The sequence below is a fragment of the Urocitellus parryii genome, chromosome 9, assembly GCF_045843805.1.
Source record: "Urocitellus parryii isolate mUroPar1 chromosome 9, mUroPar1.hap1, whole genome shotgun sequence".
In the NCBI taxonomy this organism is placed as follows: domain Eukaryota; kingdom Metazoa; phylum Chordata; class Mammalia; order Rodentia; family Sciuridae; genus Urocitellus; species Urocitellus parryii.
This window is the reverse complement of record NC_135539.1, coordinates 91052883-91072280: the sequence shown is the minus strand read 5'-3', so window position 1 is coordinate 91072280 and position 19398 is coordinate 91052883. Positions and strand designations below refer to the sequence as shown.

Below are 19398 nucleotides of genomic sequence, written 5' to 3'. Positions count from 1 at the left end.
ATTTGCACAAGCATTTAATGATTTAACTCAGTGATTCTCAAACTGAAGAGTGTCATAAAATCATCATTTACTGAATTAGAATTTCTGGGGTTAGTGTGTGGCCCTAGTATTTCTACTAAAAAACAGCCAGCCTCACATTGTTTCTGAAGACACTAGAACATGAAATCTACTGACTTACTATTTATATTTGATACATGTTTATTAAAAATTTATAGAATGTGGGGGAGTGTTGGGGAGAGATTGATTAAAGGATAGAAACTTTTAGTTAGGGGAAATAAGTTCAAGAGAGCTATTGTACAACATGGTGGGTATATTTAATAACTTATTCTATTCTTGAAAAATGCTAAGAGAATGGATATAAAGTGTTTTCATCATAAAATGAAAACTATTTGAGGTAATGCCTATGTTAATTAAATTTAGCTATTCCAAAAATGTACTTCAAAACATCATGTTGCATACACTAAATGCATACAATTTTATCTATTTAAAAACGAGGAAAAAGAAATCCAAACAGAAAACAACAAGTCTTAGAGGATGTGGAGAAATTAGAACCCTCATACATTGCTGGCAGCAATGTAAAAAGGTGCAGTCCTTGTGAAAAGAATTTGGTGGTTCCTCAATAAGTTAAACATACCACCCAACAATTCCACTTCTAGGTACATACCCAATCTAATTGAAAACAGATGTTCAAACAAAAACTTGTTCACAAATGTTAATAGTAGTACTATTTACAAAAGCCAAAAGGTGGAAACATTCTGAATGTCTATGAACTGACGAATGGAAAAACAATATAAGGTATACCAATACATGGAAGTGTTAGTCAACCATGAAAGCAACTGAACCTCAAAAAATGCTAAGGAAAAGAAGCCAGGCACAAAAGGTCATATTTTATATAACATATAATATACTGCCTTTATATGAAGCATACAGATTAGGCAAATTCATACAGATTGATGGTCACCAGGGGATGGGGGAGGAGAATAAAAGCCACTGTTTACTGGGTACTGAGTTTCCTTTTGGGATGATGAAAATATTTTGGAACTAGAGTGGTGTAAACCATACAGCATCATGATGATAATTAATTCCACTGAATTGTACATTTTTAAATTGGTTAAAATGATCAATGTCACATGCTGTTATGTGAATTTTATCATAATAAACAGTTACTATGCTAAAACACACATACACGGAATAATAAAAATAAATTCCTAGAACATCTATCAAAATGATAAATTCTTTGAACTGTTTTATTTCACATATTTTTTTTTCTTTTAAACAGAGATTTCTAGTTGCTACCAGAGACCCCATTGTGTAGATTAGAACTTATTTCAAGGATGCACAAAATTTCTGTTTAGGGTCCATGTGGACAGAGGGCTATAATGATTATACATCTGATCACTTTAGCTGGCTGCTTCCAATGTAACTTTGAAGGAACACTAGTCACCACCATTTTTAGATAGAAACTGGAGATCTTGACCACCACTCACTCTGAACCCAAATTGGAAATACTTTCCTTCATTGACAGATCTTCTGAAGTACCTTGGACCCTAGAAAGCCCTGGTCTCCCTTGGTAATTATGAAGGTGTAGGCTGCCTACAACCTAAGATACTCAAGCTACTTTTAGGTTCTGGAGCAGTGGATCATTGACTAAAAGATCCAGAGTAAGGTCCTGAAACCCAGATGACTTCTCCCCGGTCTCCTTTTTGCAGTCTTCTCCAGACTTGTCATCAACATCTGTTTTTTAAAAATATATTTTTGTTAAAGAATTATATTGAGTAGCACGCTTCATTGTGATATATTTGCACATGCATATAGCAACTCTTCTTTCCCTTTCCTCTTCCATTTCTCTAAACCCCATCCTCTCTACTGCTCTCTATTCTATCTTCACAAGATGCCCTTTCTCTCCCTTCTTTTTAGCTTCCACATATTAGAAAAAATACGTGATCCTTGACTTTCTGAATCTGATTTATTTTACTTAAGATGATATTCTCTAGTTTCACCCATTTTCCTATAAATGACATAATTTTGTTCTTCTTTATGGCTGTGTGTGTGTGTGTGTGTGTGTGTGTGTGTGTTATCACCACATTTAAAAAATCCGTTCATCTGTTAACAGACACCTAAGGCTGTATCCATGACTTGACCATCATGAATTGTGATGAATATGGGTATCCATGTATTGCTGACTTTAATTCTTTTGAATAAATACCAAGGAGTGAGATACCTGGGTCATATGGTAGTTCCATTCCTAGTCTTTTGAGGAAACTTCATTCTGATTTCCATAGTGGTACTAATTTACAGTCCCACCTCTTTTTATAAGGGTTCCTTTTTCCTCACATCCTTGCCAATGTTTATTATTTGCATTCTTGATAATTGCCATTCTGATTGGAGTGAGACGAAATCACAGTGTAGTTTAGATTTGAGTTTCCCTAATTGCTAAAGATGTTGAAAATATTTTCATATATTTGTTGGTCACTTGTCTATTTTTTTTGAGAAATATCAGTTGATTCATTTGTCCATTAATTAATTGGTTTATTTGGGTTTAGATGTTAAGCTTTTTGAGTTGTTTATATATTCTCTGTCAGCAGAATAGTTGGCAAAGATTTTTTCCCATTTGGTAGGCTCGCTCTTCAGACTCTTATTTCCTTTGTTGTGCAGAAGCTTTTTAAATTGATACAATCCCATTTATTAATTCTTGGTTTTATTTCCTGAGCTTTAGGATGTTTACTAAGAAAGGTGTTGCCTGTGCCTATTTGTTGGAATGTTGACCCTATGTTGTCTTCTAGCAGTTGAAGTTTCTGGTGTTATTCCTAGGTCTTTAATTCACTTTGAATTAACTTTTGTGTAAGGTGAGAGGATAGAGATCTAGTTTCTTTCTTCTACATATGGATATCCAATTTCCCCAGAACCATTTGTTAAAAAAGACTTTCTTTCTCCAGTGTATGTTTTTGGAAACTTTGTCATCAGATAACTGTACATATGTGGGTTTGTCTCTGGGTCTTCTATTCCATTGGTCTACATAAAATTGATAGAGTTTAGTGATTTTTATATCTGGATTACCTATCTACTGATGAAAGAGATGTGTTGAAATCATTCAGTATTTTTGTATTGGGGTCTATCTGAGTCCTTATGTTGAGTAGTGTTTGTTTTATATAATGAGGTGCACTGAAATTCAGGGCAGAAATATTTACCATTATTATATCTTCTTCTTGGATTGTACCTTTGTCTCCTCTGATTAACTTGAGTCTTTAAGTTTGCTTTCTTGGATATTAGACTTGCCACTTACTCCTGCTTGCTTTGGGGTTCTAAATATCATTTTCTATTCTTTCACTTTCAGCCTGTGACTGTCTTTGTTTCTAAGATGAATCTCTTGCAAATAATATGTAGTCTTATTTTCTTAACCTACTCTGTCAGTCGATAATAAATGCCTTAATTAGAGAGGTAAGATAATTTATATTCAGTGTTATAGAGAGTTGTTTATTAATTACTGCCATTTTGATTTATTTCTAATGTTTAATTCAGTCCTGTTTCTCATTTGTAATCTCAGGAATTTGTTTTTAACTTCCTTGCTGTGTAATATTTTCAAGTGTTTTTTTAATTTTATTTTGAAGTGCTTGCTTAGTAGTCATGAACTCTTTTAGTTTATGCTTATCTTGGAAGGTTTTTATTTCAATTCTGAAGGACAGCTTTACTGGATATAGCAATCTTGGTCAGTAGTTATATTCTTTCAGGCTTTGGATTGATGTGTAACAAGCCCTTTTGGATTTTTAGAGTTTGTGCTGAGAAATCAGATTCTGATTGTAGAGTTGCCACTTACTCCTGCTTGCTTTAGGGTTCTAAATGTGACCTGATGTTTTTCTCTTGATGAGTTTAAAAATTCTATCCTTGTTCTCTGTATGTTAGGCATTTTAATTATAATGTGTCCTAGACAGGTTCTTTTTTGATCTTGTCTACTTGAGCTTCTGAATGTTTCTTGTGTCTATGTGTTCACTTCATTCTCAAAGTTTGGAAATTTTTCTGTTATTATCATTTCCCTGGAAAGGTTATCCAGGCCATAAGCCTGTATCAGATTCCTTTTTGATTCCAGTAGTTCTTAAATTTGTTCTCAGAATGTTGTCCCATTCTGTTCTAATAATGTTCTAATAAAAGATTATTATTTTCTTTATTGCCAATTGAATGTTGAAGTTCATATATCTTGTCTTTAAAAAAAAAAAAATATATATATATATATATTAGTTGTAGTTGGACACAATATCTTTGTTATTTATTTTTATGTGGTGCTGAGGATCGAACCCAGAGCCTTGAACATGCTAGACGAGTGATCTACTGCTGAGCCACAACCCCAGCCCCTATACCTTGTCATTAATACCTGAAATTCTGTCTTCGACATGATCTAATCTATTGTGAGACTTTAAACTTTTTGTTTTCTTGATTTATTGAGTCTTTCATTTCTAGGATTTCTGTTTGGTTCTTTTTCAGAATTTCTATCTTTTTTATTGAATTTCTCTTCCACTTTGTGTATTTTCTTTTTTAGTTTATTTCTTAAATCTTCTTTTATTCAATGATAAATTCTTTGGCATTTTATCCACATTAACATCTGTGCATTCAGTTATTGAGGGGGGAACATTATAAATTTTTGGAGGCATGTTTCTGAGGTCCTATATTTGCACATCTGTTGAGATGTGTTCCTCTTCTTTTGTATGGGGGGGGTCCCTTCATGAACAGTTATCTCTTTATCTTAAGTCCCAGGCTTAGTGTACATTTTCACTTCAACACATCTGATCAGCATAAAGTGCTATTTTCAACCATCAATTCCACTTTTTAATTTAAGAGTAAATCATATATCAACATATGCTGTAAAAATTGTTACTAATGATATCTACAACTCCATTGACCAGGGAGAAAAGTGGGAGAGAAATAATTTAGAACAGACTGAGAGGATTAAGCAACAATGATAGTATACAAAACTGAATTGGAGGAAGGTCTAAAGAAAAAGGAAAAGAAGGAAGAAAAGCGGTTATGAGAGGGAATCCAGTTAATTGACAAAATACATAAAATTAGAACTTTGATAATACATAAGATGTGGAAGTCACTGTGGAATCAGTTACTATCAAGCAGTTAATGTAATCTCTGTCATAGATAGTGATGTAGGACAGATGAGGCTGAACACCGAGGAATCAGCAGGAAGCAGGTTTATTGACTGCAGCTGGTCCAGAGGGGGGAGTTTTCGCCTAAATCAATTCATCCCTCTACACCAGAAATTTTTAGAACTTCATACCTAGTGTGTGTGTGTGTGTATGTGTGTGTGTGTGTGTGTGTGTGTGTGTGTGTGGTGTGTGTGTGGTGGGGTTCAGAGGCTCGCAATTTGCAGAAATCTACATTATAAGATCCTTGCTTAGCATCTGGATGGCCATCTTAAGGAAAAAGTTTCGATTTCCCACCCAAGGGTGTTTCTGAGAAGGGCTCACCACTCCCTCATACCAATCCAACCCTTAACTACCACATTAGGACCCACCAGACTCTGATTCCTGAGCCTCCCCATAAAAGTCCCAGAACCCAAGCCTGTTTTGCCTCTCTCTCCTATAGAGAGACGTTCTTTATTTGTCAGTTCTGACAAATAAACTCTCATGTGTATCTCCGCCTGGTTTCCATCTTTCATTTCTAGCTTACCCGACTCTCTTCCTCGCTTTCCCTCCCTTCATAAATAAAGGTAGGTTTTTTTTTTTTTTTTTTTTTACTGTAGTGGGTAACTAACCCAGGCCTGAATACAAAAATAAACCAAGGACACTCTCTGCAAAAATTAGTGCTTGGGAAAGGGAGGGTTCCCCCCATCCCATAGCTGGTTTTCAAGGAACCTAATTAGCACCATTCACTCTTACCTTTTAGATTGTAAAGGACTTTCCCTAGGATCTAACTACTTTCCTTTGAAGTGTAAATGCCCTTGTGAAGGCTCCAAGCCCAAGGCTGGAGGTCTCCACAGTCTCCCTTACACATTCGGCTTTTGTAAACACAAACACACTTCCCTGTTGTAAACTTTTACAAACAATCAAATCATATGTCGTGTTAGACTAGAAAATTGATGACACTAGGTAGCCTACCAATGTTGTGAAAAACTAGTAAGGGGTGCTCAGAATCTGGAGTGCTGATCTCCTCTGGGGCCACAGCCAAATTTAGTTATTGCAAGATCAAGCAACATGAAATAGGAAGCCTAACCACATTTGAACTTTTTTGCAGAAATTCTTGCTGATAGTCTAAGAACAATTATGATGAGGGTCTCTGAAGAAGCTTAATTAAGATTTTCTGTGAAGGAGGGGGTGCCACTCCAATAGACCCAGTTTTCTTCTTGTTGGAGCTTTAGATATAAAGTCCTTTGGTCCAGTATTCTGGTATATTCTGATTAGGAGACCAATCTTAACATATCAAGTTGCAGTTTTGATTTTAGAATTTCCTAACTATGAGGAATTTTGTAAGATATAGATACCATGCTGTTTTTTTTTTTTTTTTCTGACCTAAACTAGCCAAACTTATTATCTGCATGCTGAATTCCACCCTCTTCTTGCTGGTCAATATGATAGTGGATACTTCAAAGCAGATTTTCCCCTCAGAATGGCTTTGTTATTGTGTCTGGTGGTGGGAATGACAACCTGTCAGAGATATAAGCCAGCCCTCTCATCTGCTCCACCTATAGACCAATTTGGGTTGTGTTATGTCCCTCATTCTGAGTACTTCATTCAGTCCATGTGCTGGGAGGAGGTGTGTGGGATGTGTCAGCTTATCCTCCAGCCCTATCTGAGCTTGGGGGAGGTGGTGTGGGGGTCACTGCTTTCCATCTGACTCGATCAGTCTCAGTTCAGCCATGCTCTTTCTTCCAGAGCTCAGACTACTATTTTCAAAAGCTCTTCTCCACTCTGCAGACCTAAAGACTGGCAGCTGCTGTCGCTGCCCTGAGTTTCTCTCTAGTCTGTATCCCATGCCCAGACTTATTCATGGCTTACCATGAACAGTAGAGCCTAAATGACTGTATGATTGGGTATTCAAAAAGCAAGTGTACCATGAACATGTAAAATAAAGAAAGAGAAAAAAATTAGAGAGTGAAATATGAAAAGCAAAGGTAGATTTCAGGGATTCTAATCTGCTGCATGGGAGGTCCGAAAAAGAGACTTTTTAAGCTGTTGCAACTTCTGCTTTAACTGTCTCTGCTGGGGAGTGCCAGGGTTTTCTCCAGTGCCTATTCAGTTCACCATTTCTGAATTTGTTTTCTGCTCCTATTGAGAATGTGCTGGACAGCTGTGGTGCCTGTTTTTCTTAAACTCAGTGGGAGAATTTCTTTCATCTTGTGGAAGGGGAGCTTCCCCTCCCCCACTACACCACTGCTTGCTGGATGCTGCCACTATGTGGCTTTTATTAATTCTTGTTCTGTTCTGGAAACCAATTTCTTTGCTTTTCACCCAGCACTTTGGGTTGCCTACCAGTGTTTTCCTACAGTCTTCTACCTCACTCTGCTGCTGCAGAACTGCTATTTTAATTCAATCTTGGGGATCCTGCTACAATATTGTGGGTTCCTCTGACCCACCATCTTGCCAAATCCAACATCTGTTTTTTGAAAGAAAAAAGCTTATACCCATGAATACTTCTGAGCTCTGCCAAAGCTACTTATAGGAATGGAAGTGTCTAAGTCTGGGGGAGGAGCATGTATACAGTCATATGCACAGCAGAGACTGTCCCTGAATGGGCACCAGAGTTTTCATGAAATAAAATCAGTGCTGGCAGTGGGTGGAAAACTGCTCTCTAGGTGATTCTGATGAACAATCAAGGTTGACAATTACTATATGGATCCTCCCAGATATAGATTGGTTCAAGCTGCTTTACATTTCACTGCAGAAGGAGATCAAGGGTCTGAGAGGGAATTCTGCATGTGATGGTATAGAAATTGATTTTAGTAATACACTGCTTATAGCAGTTATTCTTGAACTATAATACTCCTCTACTATTTTTCTGGATATTTTTCTAAAATACAGGTAGTGACCCACAATCTGAATAAAGGCTGAACTGCTGCATTTCTAAATGATGTTCAGGTGATGCCAATGCTGGTCCATGCACCATATTCTGAGGATCAAACATACATTCCACACCAGAACTGAGGAGGGTAAAGGGTATCTAAATCAATTAGCCTTTTTGTGTTTCCTGGGAAAGAAATTATGGTTGCAAAGGTATTAAGACATGCAGAATTAGGAAATACTCAATCCAGTAAGTCATTCAGTAAAAAATCAAGTGATTATTAGAATGATGGAAGAGTCGACATTCATTTTGGTTGAAAGCATGTAATTTCATAAAAACTCACGTAAGAGTCAATGATCCTCCACTCCTAACCAAAGGAAAGGAATCACAACAAATTGCTGCCTCCATGATATGTTTGACTTCATTCATATTTGTGTATACTGACCTTAATTTTCTCCCATGTGAAAGAAAAAGCTATGATAATGGAAGACACAAAATACAGCGTGTCTCATTGTGAAAGGTCAACAAAATCCATTCCTTGAGATTCTCTATAGGAACAATACTGGTGGTTCTGTTCAATTGGCTCTAAAAAAGTTTCCTGGTGTGGGAAGCTGAGCTTCTCTGGTATTGATGTAAGCAACTCCCTAAAAAAATGAAGTAATAACTGGAAATGTGCTGTGGACTGAAGAGCCAAGAGAAGTAGGGGTAAAAGATAGAAACTGGCTTATTAAAAGGGAAGAAATGCTGGTAGTAAAGACAAAGATTAATTCTTTTCCTTTTGAGTATGATTCAAATATAATATTTGACTTGAAAATAAGTTCAAACCAATTGGAACTGGAGACCAATGTCAGTGTTACTTTAGATTTTATTATAGACAGTCATTAGGCTAATATTATCACTAGTAATTATCAATTCAGTACACCATTTGCTTTAAAACTTAAAAGAGTAAGACAGGTCAAATGGAAATATACTTGCCCTTTCACTGCAATGAATTTATTATTATCGCAGCCAACAGCTATTTGGAACACCTAAAAATGAAGTAAGTTAGGTAGTGAGTTCAGTTGTTCTGATTTACATGATCTGAGATATCACCACCACTAAAAGCAGTTACATTTTAAATTTGGAATACAGGTTGAGTACTCCTTAGCTAGAATACTTGTCACTGTAAGTGCTTTGGTTCTCTGACTTTATGGATTTTGGAATAGTTGGATGAACATAAAATATCTTGGGGGTTGGGATCCAAGTCTAACCATGAAGTGATTTTATAAAATGCTCTTATCATGCCTGCATTTTGACTGGACCCATCATGTGAGATCTGGTGTGGATTTTTCTGTTCCTAGTTGTCATGTTAGCATTCAGAAAGTTTTGGATTTTGGAACATTTTAGATTTTAAGGTTTTAAGTTTGGGATGCTCAACCTGTTCATAACCTTTTAATTGGTCTGTTACATGCTGGTCTGTGCTGTTTTCCTTCTTTTTCTTTGATCACTGTTTTTTTTTTTTTCTTTTTTCATCTTTATTGCTCAGAAAGCCCAAAAGTTGGTTCTCTACTTTCTTATGTTAGTATCTCAGGGAGCTGATCCCATCTCTTCTTTTACATGCAGTTCTACAACCAAGACTATCAAACTCCACACTTTCAGCTTGCACTTTGACTCAGCTACCAGTTTTCTATAATTGAACTGCCTACTAATTTGACATTCTTTTCACTTTGGTAAACCAGAAATTTACCTCTCAGGGTATTGAGTAGAATCATGTAACTTGGTTATTCCTGATTTAAGTAGCAGTACTCTGTATCCAGAGGAGCAGAGCCAAAAGGCCAACTATTAATGAACCCCATCTAGTTCTGTGGATATTTATCTTAAACATATTCATAACTGCTTTTTTAAAAGAAATGCCCATTTTCACTCTTTCATTTTTGAAACAAACTACTTGTGGATACTATAGCGTAATACATAAAAAAATTAATATAGTGCCTGCCACAGGACTGTGAGATGCTTTGTTAACATAACCTATGTTTCCTGTAAGTAAACTTTGGGATTCTGTGGAGAAAAGCAAGTGTAAAAATCCAACATTGGCATCATGTAGACATGCTGTACCATGATGCCTTGTTTCATAGACTGAAAAATGCTCAAAGAAGGTATGTGATATGGAAAAGGTAATATTAAAACAAACAAATAAAACCCTACCGGAGTCTGATGTGATGAGAGAGGAGGAGGGGAGTGTGTGTGTGTGTGTGTGTTGAGACAGTGCTTCACTATGTTGTCCAGGCTAGTCTTCTGAACTCAAGTGATGGTCCTACAACCTCCCAAGTAGCTGGGACTACAGGTATGCACCACCCACTAGGCCCTGATGTATTGCACTTATGCCCAAATTCACCCCTACTGTTAGTACCAATAGCTCACATCTCCTTTTAACAAATTTGATCTTTTTCCAGAAAGCGCAGAGTAGAATGAATATGAAAATCAGAATTTTGTGAGGCTTTGCTGAGAAGAGAGGTTGTACCCAACAGCTGGTACACATTATATTTAAAGTTGAAAGACTATTTATTTTCTATCATTCGGTAAATGTCCTTAGAAACCATTCAAAATGCCAAATGACTTACCCAAATAGTAAATGTTTAGATTTATGTTGCTTAAAAAGTAATATACAGGTTAAGTAGTGAGACCCCATTTCAAAATAAAAAATAAAAGACTGAGACACAGCTCAATGATCCTGGGTTCAATACCCAGTACCAAAAAAAAAAAAAAAAAAAGCTTAAAAAGACAGCAAGATTTGAGAATAAAATGGATGAGTGCTGTGTTCTTTGGATTTACTCATAAGAACTGAAGAACTGCCAATGTTTCAGTCAGGGAGTCATGACTTTTATTAGTATGGCCGCAGCCTGGCTGGGCACAATTCAGGAGCCACTTGTCAAAAGAAACGAACTTTATTTTTAGAACCACACACGCCAAACAAAACAGCTCCTCAGGAAAACCTTCAGAGCCCAACTGCCACCACTGGCTTCTTACAAGCCTCTCAACCTCCCCCACTCCTCCTGCTCTTGAGGCCGATTGGCTGGGTGGCGTGGACGGAGTCAAAAAAGTCCCCCAATGAGCAGCTCCATGGTCTGAAAGGGCAGGGAAACAGCCCAATGAGCATCACCGCAGAGGAGCCAATCAATTGGCTTGGCAGCTAGAAGTTGCTGGGGCTGCTGTGAGCCAATCATCAGCTGGCAGCTTCCTTCAACTGAGAGACGTTTATATTTAACCTCATAATAATTATGGCTCTGCCTTGTCCTGTTGTTTTAATTTATTCTCAATGGTCATTTAAAAAAAATTTTTTTTAGTTGTAGATGGACACAATACCTTTATTTTATTCATTTATTTTTTATGTGTTGCTGAGGATCGAACCCTCTCATGTGCTAGGCAAACGCTCTACCACTGAGTAACAACCCTAGCCCCTCTTGATGGTCATTTTAGTCATTTATGTATTGGTTTCTTTTGACCTTTCTCTTCCCAATCAAAATTGTTCTCTTTCCCATGGGCTATTTGATAACTGTTACACCATATTCTCTACCTCTAGGGAATGCACTCTATATTTTCATCTTTGTAACTCCTATTACCTAGCACACAGAGTGAAACACAGAATACAGGTATATAATAGATGTTTTTGAATGAAGAAATACTTGAATTTCATTGAATGATTAAATGCAAGATAAATATGGACATGACGGGCAGACTTCTTTGACAAACCATACCCAACTTTATTTATTCCCATTAATTTCAGTTATCCTTTACATAGTTTATCTACAAAACTTCAAAAAAAAATAATTCTATACTTTTGTGTATGTTAATATTTCCTACATTAGATGATAAACTCATAGAAAGCAGAAATTGTGTTTTTGCTTTTAAAGTAAAATAAGGTTTAACCATAGAGTATTTACCTAACACATGTGAGGTACTGGGTTCCATCCTCAGCAACACATTAAAATAATAAACAAAATAAAGGTATTGAATCCAACTACAACTAAAAAAAAAGTGTGCCAAAATTAAAAAAATAAAATAAAATAATGCTGCCTTAATAGTGAAACATTGCAAAATGTTGCTAAGTAGAGGGGAGTGGTATCATTATGAAGGTAATATATATGACTTATTGTATTACTTAGTTTACCACCTACACATTTTTGAAGTAAAGTTTTTGATCTTCAACCTTTGTCACTTACCTTTTGGGCTATTGGGCACGTTTTTGCATATTCACTAGGTCGAAGTTGAATAAGCACAATACCCATGTTCTCCTCTCTAAGAAAAACAATCAATCCATGCAAATTATTAAGAATCACGAATGTGGTAACATGACTCTGTCTTTCTGTATAGCAAATGCAAAGTCCCATGTACATGATGTGACCGAACCTCCTTACAGCCTGGAGGGTGGTGCCAGTGGTAACTGGTGGCTGCTTCTGTGCAGGCAGCTCTGAAATGTGGTCATATCATGAAGTGGCTCCCATCTCTTGGTGTAACCCATGTTATAGTCACCAGATGGTTGGTACAATGGGAAACAAATGAGAATCCTGTCAGCACTTCAAATCCCCACCCCTTATTCCATGAATGTCACTGGACATTTGGGTTATGTGGGTGACATCTTGACCTGCCTGCTTTCGATGATATTACAAGATGGTAGCCACTGCAGCAATTCCTCCTCTAGCCCCTATATATGTTTTCCCTTGAACTGATAACACCTTTGTGACAAAAAAGAGTACTTAGCTTTCTGAATCACATTAAGTTGCCTAGTAGGATCTGACTAATACAAAGGGACGTCAGATATATGTCTTATCTGACCATCAAGTACACATGAATCTTTTGGTGTTCAGGCCAAATGTGAGGGCTCATGAATGACAGAAAATGACATTTTGAAAGATTGGTTCATATCTTACCCCCCGCTAAGGGTTTACATTCCGAAATAATAATAATAATAATGAAAAAACAAAATAGAACAAAATATCCTGGGCAGTTTGATGTGCATTCTCTTGGAATCTAATTCTCATAATTCACAGAACCAAAAACATTTGAAGGATAAAAAGAAAAGTCCAGTGGGGAAAAGGGCAAGTAATAAATTAAGCCTCTACTGAATACTGGGTCTAAGAGAGCATTTTCTTCTTATCCTTCCAAGTTATTATCTCACTATTTTGTTTTCTTTTCTTTATAATAACATTTATCAGTATTAGAAATTTGTTTTCTTTTATTTATAATAAATTATATAAATAAAAAATTATAGGAATGACCTAATTTATTTGATGACTTTCTGTTTGTCTTCTGCCACTGGAGATATGTTCCAGTGATACCAGTACTTCATCCTTGTTTACCATGTATTTTGAATACCTAGAGAGTGCTGGGTATACAGCAGGGACTCAAACTCAATTGGAGTACTAGTGAAATAAAGAAAACTGACTTTTTCCTAGGGAAAAAATTCTATTTTTCTAAAAAACACAGTCAGGTCATAATGATAATTATAAAATGCCTTCATGCAGTGCTATGCTTTGGATATACTTTTACCCTTTTTTAGATTTAGAAATTGTTTTGCTAAAACTATTTTTAAAAACTTGATTGGAATTATATAATAATTATAAATAATTATTTAGTATGAATTATTTATTTATTTAATTTGGTCATTTTCAGTACAGTATTTTCAGGAATTGGATATGGCTGTTTAATTGTTCTTCTTTCCCCAAAGTTTCATGCGATTAGTCTGTGAGCAATATTGGAAGGCACTGTGGAACTTTTAAGAGGTGGGGCCTGGTGGGAAGTCCTTAGTCACTGGTGGCATGCAGAAAATCTCATGTGAACCCTTGTTAGTTCTCCAGAAAGGATTGTTATAAATAGAAGCCTGGTCTTCCTACCCTGCCAGCTTTCTCTGATTGTTGTTCAATATATAATCTCTTTGCTCCTGCATGCACTCCTACCATTGCTATCTGCTGTGGAGTGATACAGGCATGAGCGGCTCTTGCCAAGCCTGCTCTATGCTATTTGGACTTTCAGCTTTCAAAACTGTGAGCTAAAGAAACCTCTTCTTCATAAGTAATCTGTGTCAGGTATTTTGTTATAGTCATGAAAAAGCTGATTATTACACATAGAATTCCAAATTGGTTGTCATTCTCCAGACATTAAGTGCTTTGACTACCTTGTATAAGAGTCAAAGATGGTGTTTTATTGACTTCATTTATAATTAAAAAGACTTTGTGATAATTAGAGTTCCAGTTTTTGCTTGAGGATAGTATAAAGAGATTTTGAGACGGGAATTAGTGATAAACATGCTTAGAAGTTATTGAACTAAAAAATAACCTTGCTATAGTTTGGTTAAGTATCCTGTTTCAGTTAGCTTTTTCCCTGCTGTGACTAAGTGACCTGACCAGCACAATTGTAGCAGAGGAAACATTTATTTGAGGGCTCATGGTTTCAGAGGTCTCAATTCATTGACAGCTGCCTCCATTCCTCAGGGCTCCAGGTGAGACAGAAACATCATGGTGGAAGAGTGTGGCAGAGGGAAGTGGCTTATGTGGTGATCAGGAAGCAGAAAGAGCCCACCTGCCAGATATAAATATATACCCAAAGTCTCACCCCAATTCCCACCTCCTCCAGCCACACCCTACCCCTTCAATTACCACTCAGTTAATCCCTATCAATAAGGGCATTAAACCACTGATTGGGTTAAGATTTTACAACCCAATCAATATTCCTCTGAACCTTCTTTCACTGTCTCACATGTGAGTACAGCACATCCAAACCATAACATATCTCTCAAAGGACCATGTGTTAACAGGCTTGGTTCCCAAAAAGACAATATTTGGAGGTAGTGGACCTTTAGAAAGTCAACCTTTTTTGGAGGTCCCTAGGATATGAGGGGCATATTTCAAGGGGGTACCCTGATTTCTTTGTTGCCTTGCTCATGTGTTAAAAGGCTTGTTCTACCACATGCTCCTGCCATGATATACTGCAAGCTAGAGTCTCAAAAGCAATGAGGTCATTCAATCACAGACTTGAACCTCCAGCACAATGAGCTGAAATATACCTTTTCTTTTTGTGAGTTAATTGCCTCAGGTATTTTGTTACAAATAGAAAGTTGACTAATGCAAGTCTGTTTTATTCGTTTCACTAGGGCAAATGAGAACCTTCCATTGAACTACAAGGAGTATTCCATATTTTCATGCAGCTAAATACTAATTATATATATATATATATATATATATATATATATATATCTCTAGACTTTTAAAGGAAATTTGGTATTTTAAGGGCTATAAGGCCATTTAAATAAAGTAATACCTATAATCCAAGTAATATGTCTAAAAGTTCTTTAAAAAGTCATACTTACTGGAGCTTGTGGTAATCATCTACTGCCTCATAATTTACACTCTGAGAAAAGGCTATTGCCTAAAAAAGAAAATTTAAGTTTATGTAAAGCAGAATTAGGGATTAGGATTCTACTTTAGTAGCATTTTGTCTCCACATCTGTGTATGACAATATATTCTTTCAAGATATATTTAAATCTTTCTTTAAAAAAGAAAAATGATATACTTAGCATTCTTTCAAATTTCTTTTCCACTTCACAAATTCTAATTAGGTACACCTTAACCAACTTAGTTACATTTTTGTTATTTTCCCTTTAAATTTTTAATTATCTTAGTTTTTTTATTTATATATCTGCTATCCCCCCCTCATTTGAATTTTCTCTTATTTTTATTTTTCATTCATTTCTGGAGCTTAGAAGACTTTAATTTTTCATCTGTTTTTTAATAATCTTGTCTCTGAAGCATTTTTTCTTTGATTTGGTTGTTTATCCTGTCTGTAGTTTGCCGTGTAATTATTTGCCTGATAATTTCCTCTGTTGTTTTTGAGTAGTTTTTACAATGTTAATCTGCCTTTTTCATATATTCTGGCTGTTTTCTTCCCTCTGGATTATGTTTCATTTCAGTCTTTAGCATTCCATAAGGTTGCTATTGGCTCAGCATTAAAAAAAACATTTGCAGAATATACATTATAGTAGAGGCAAAAATAATAAGCCATACATTTCTAAAGTATATTAAGGGAAATAGTTATATCCCTATATTGCTTTTTTGTAAGTAACCTTACAAAAATGCTCTTGCTTATAATTAGGCACCAAAAATTTTATGTTGTCTTTAGTGAAATGTAGCTATAGTTTCCAAGCTTCGATTATTCTTGTCATTTAAATTATGCTCAACAGGGTGCAAGGTTGGTACAACATATGGAAATCAATAAATGTAATTCACCACATCAATAGACTTAAAGATAAGAACCACATGATTATTTCAAGGGATGCATAAAGAGCATTTCACAAAATACAGCATCCATTCATGCTCAAAACACTAGGAAAAACTAGGAACAGTAGGAACATGCCTCAACAGTGTAAAAGCTATATATGCTAAACCCAAGGCCAACATTTTTCTAAATGGAGAAAAACTGAAGGCATTCCCTCTCAAAACTGGAAGAAGACATGGATACCCTCTTTCACCACTTCTATTCAACATAGTCCTGGAAACTCTACCCAGAGCAATTAAACAAGAAGAAAGAAATTAAAGGGATACAAATAGGAAAAGAAGAACTTAAACTACCCCTATTTGCTAAGAACATAATTCCATATTTAGAAGACCCCCCAAAACTCTTATCAAAAAACTTCTAGAACTCATAAATAAATTCAGTAAAGTAGCAGGTTATAAAATTAACACCCATAAATCAATTGTATTCCTATAAGTCACTGATAAGTCAACTGAAGGAGAAATTAGGAAAACTATCCCATTCACAATAACCTAAAAAAATTTGGAAATCAATCTAACAAACCTGTACAATAAAAACTATAGAAACTAAAGAAAGAAATTGAAGAAGACCTTAGAAGATGGAAAGATCTCCTATGTTCTTGGATAGGCAGAATTAACATTGTCAAAATGGCCATATTTTCAAAAGCACTATACAGATTTAATGCAGTTCCTATTAAAATTCCAATGTAGTTCTTCATAGAAATAGAAAGCAGCCACAAAATTCACCTGGAAAAATAAGAGGCCCAGAATAGCCAAAGCAATCCTCAGTAACATAAGTGAAGTGAGAGGCATTATAACACCATCCCTTAAATTACACTACAAAGCTATAGTAATAAAACAGCATGGTATTGCTAACAAAACAGACAAGAAGACCAATGGAACAGACTAGAAGATACAGAGACAAACTCACATAAATATAGTTATCTTGTACTAGACAAAGGCATCATAAACATACATTGGAGAAAAGATAATCCTTTCAACAAATAATGCTGAGAAAACTGGAAATCCATATGTAGCAAAATGAAATTAAACCTCTAATGAAATTAAATCACAAAACTTGACTCAAAGTGGATCCAGTATCTAGGCATTAGACCAGAGACCATGCACCTACTAGAATAAAAAGTAGGCCCAAAGCTCCATCATATCAGCTTAGGAACCAAATTCCTCAATAAGAATCCTAAAGCACAGGAAGCAAAATTAAGAACCAATAAATGGGATGTTATCAAACTAAAAAGTTTCTTCATAGCAAAGGAAACAACGAAGAGCATGAGGAGAGAGCCTACAGAATGGGAAAATATCTTTGACGTCTGCATCTCAGATACAGCATTAATCTCCAGAATATATAAAGAACTCAAAAAACTTAACACACACACACACACACACAACCCCCAAATCAACCCCCCCCCCCGCCACAACAACAAAAAAACAAAGAACCCAATTGATAAATGGGCAAAGGAACTAAACAGGCTCTTCATAGAAGAAGAAGAAAAAAAAAAGAGAAAAATTATGCTCAAATTTGGGTTGGCAATTCAACATACATATATGCATATTATTTTACATAATAAAATATATCTACATTATGGTACTATTTAAAAATATATTCTATGAATGCAATCCTCTACTTAAAAATAATGAAGAAATGGTTTTGCATAAATAAATGACAAAATTGAAAATATCTGGACTGGGGCTGGGGTTACGGCTTAGTGATGGAGTGCTCGCCTAGCATGTGCAAGGCCCTGGGTTCGATCTTCAGCACCACATAAAAATAAGTAAATAAAATCAAGATATTAAAAAAAAGAAAAAGAAAATATCTGCACTATGGAAGAAACTATAAAATGTGTCACTGTATTTATTTTTAAACAATAATAGATCTTTTAATAGTTAAAAATAATCAAATTGAGCACGCAACTATAATTTTAATAAAAAAATAATTTTTAAAATGTCAAATATAATTTTGGCAGCAGATTAGACATAACCAAAATTAAGTAAAACAGCAGCAACAAAAAAAAGCTCTAAAGTGGGAGACTGATCAGAAGAAACTATAGGAATACATTCTAGAGGGAGGAAAGGATGAACAATATAGAAAGAGAGTTAAAGGCTCGTGGGAAATTGATTGAGGAAGTTTAACATGACTAACTGATATTATAGAAGAGAAGAAGAAGGAGAAAGAGGTACAGACAGTATGTGACAAGCTATCTGATGAAAATGATGATCTACATATTAAAGTAGCCCAAGAAATTCTAATCAGTGTAAAAGTACAGAAACTCAAATCTATACACATTACAGTAAAGCTACAGAAAGCAAAGAACAAAATTTTAAAAGCTCTCTGAGGGATGAAAGTCAAGATTACAAATGATATCTCAACAGTAACAATGCAGGCCAAAAATATGATATTTTTAATGTGCTCTATAGCCATAAAAATGTTTTTCAAGAATGAATATGTCTTCAGACAAAAAAATATTGAGTATTTAATCACAAATAGCTGCTCGCTATGTACCTAAAGCAAAAGAAAAGAAATACAGGATGGGGGCACAATTTTTTTTTTTGAAGATAGGGTAGATACACACTGCTGTATAAAACTATGATAAAATTATCTACTAGTATAAAAATAAAATAGGATTAAAAATCTATGACTATGATAACATGAGTATGGGAAAGAGTAAAATATTTAAATTTGGACTTGTATAAATTAAATATTTATGTCAAAATTTCTAAGGAAACCTGATTATAAATATAGAGTATGTAACTGCTAAACTAGAAGTAGGAGGAAAATGAAATGATAAAAGGTATGTAAAAAGATTGAAAAAAAAGAATATAAAATAAGTGGAAGGCAAATCACCAAATATGGCATTTATTGCAATGAATGTAAATAGATTAAATACTATGGATAAAAGTCAAATATTTCAGATTGGATAAAAATAGAAAAAAATTAAAAAAACACAAATATGTGATATTTATAGGGAATATATCTAAAATATAAGACAAAAGAAAGGTTAAAATTAAAGGAGATTTTAAAATTTTAACCAGGTACAGTGGTGTCTGCCTATAATCCCAGTGACTTGGAAGGCTGAGGCAGGAGGACTGCAAGTTTGAGGCCAA

The 19398-nt window shown here is 35.3% G+C and overlaps 1 protein-coding gene across 1 annotated transcript in view; it reads right to left on the bottom strand.

Moving 5' to 3' along the window:
- Catspere (catsper channel auxiliary subunit epsilon) overlaps window positions 1–19398 on the bottom strand; it is a 151119-nt gene that overhangs the window by 39501 nt on the left and 92220 nt on the right. Inside the window, exons 13-15 of the mRNA XM_077802935.1 lie at window positions 15338–15396; window positions 12195–12270; window positions 8971–9023 (exon numbers count right to left, since the gene is read on the bottom strand). Coding sequence (XP_077659061.1) covers window positions 8971–9023; window positions 12195–12270; window positions 15338–15396 — 188 coding nt within the window. The remainder of the gene's footprint in view (window positions 1–8970; window positions 9024–12194; window positions 12271–15337; window positions 15397–19398) is intronic.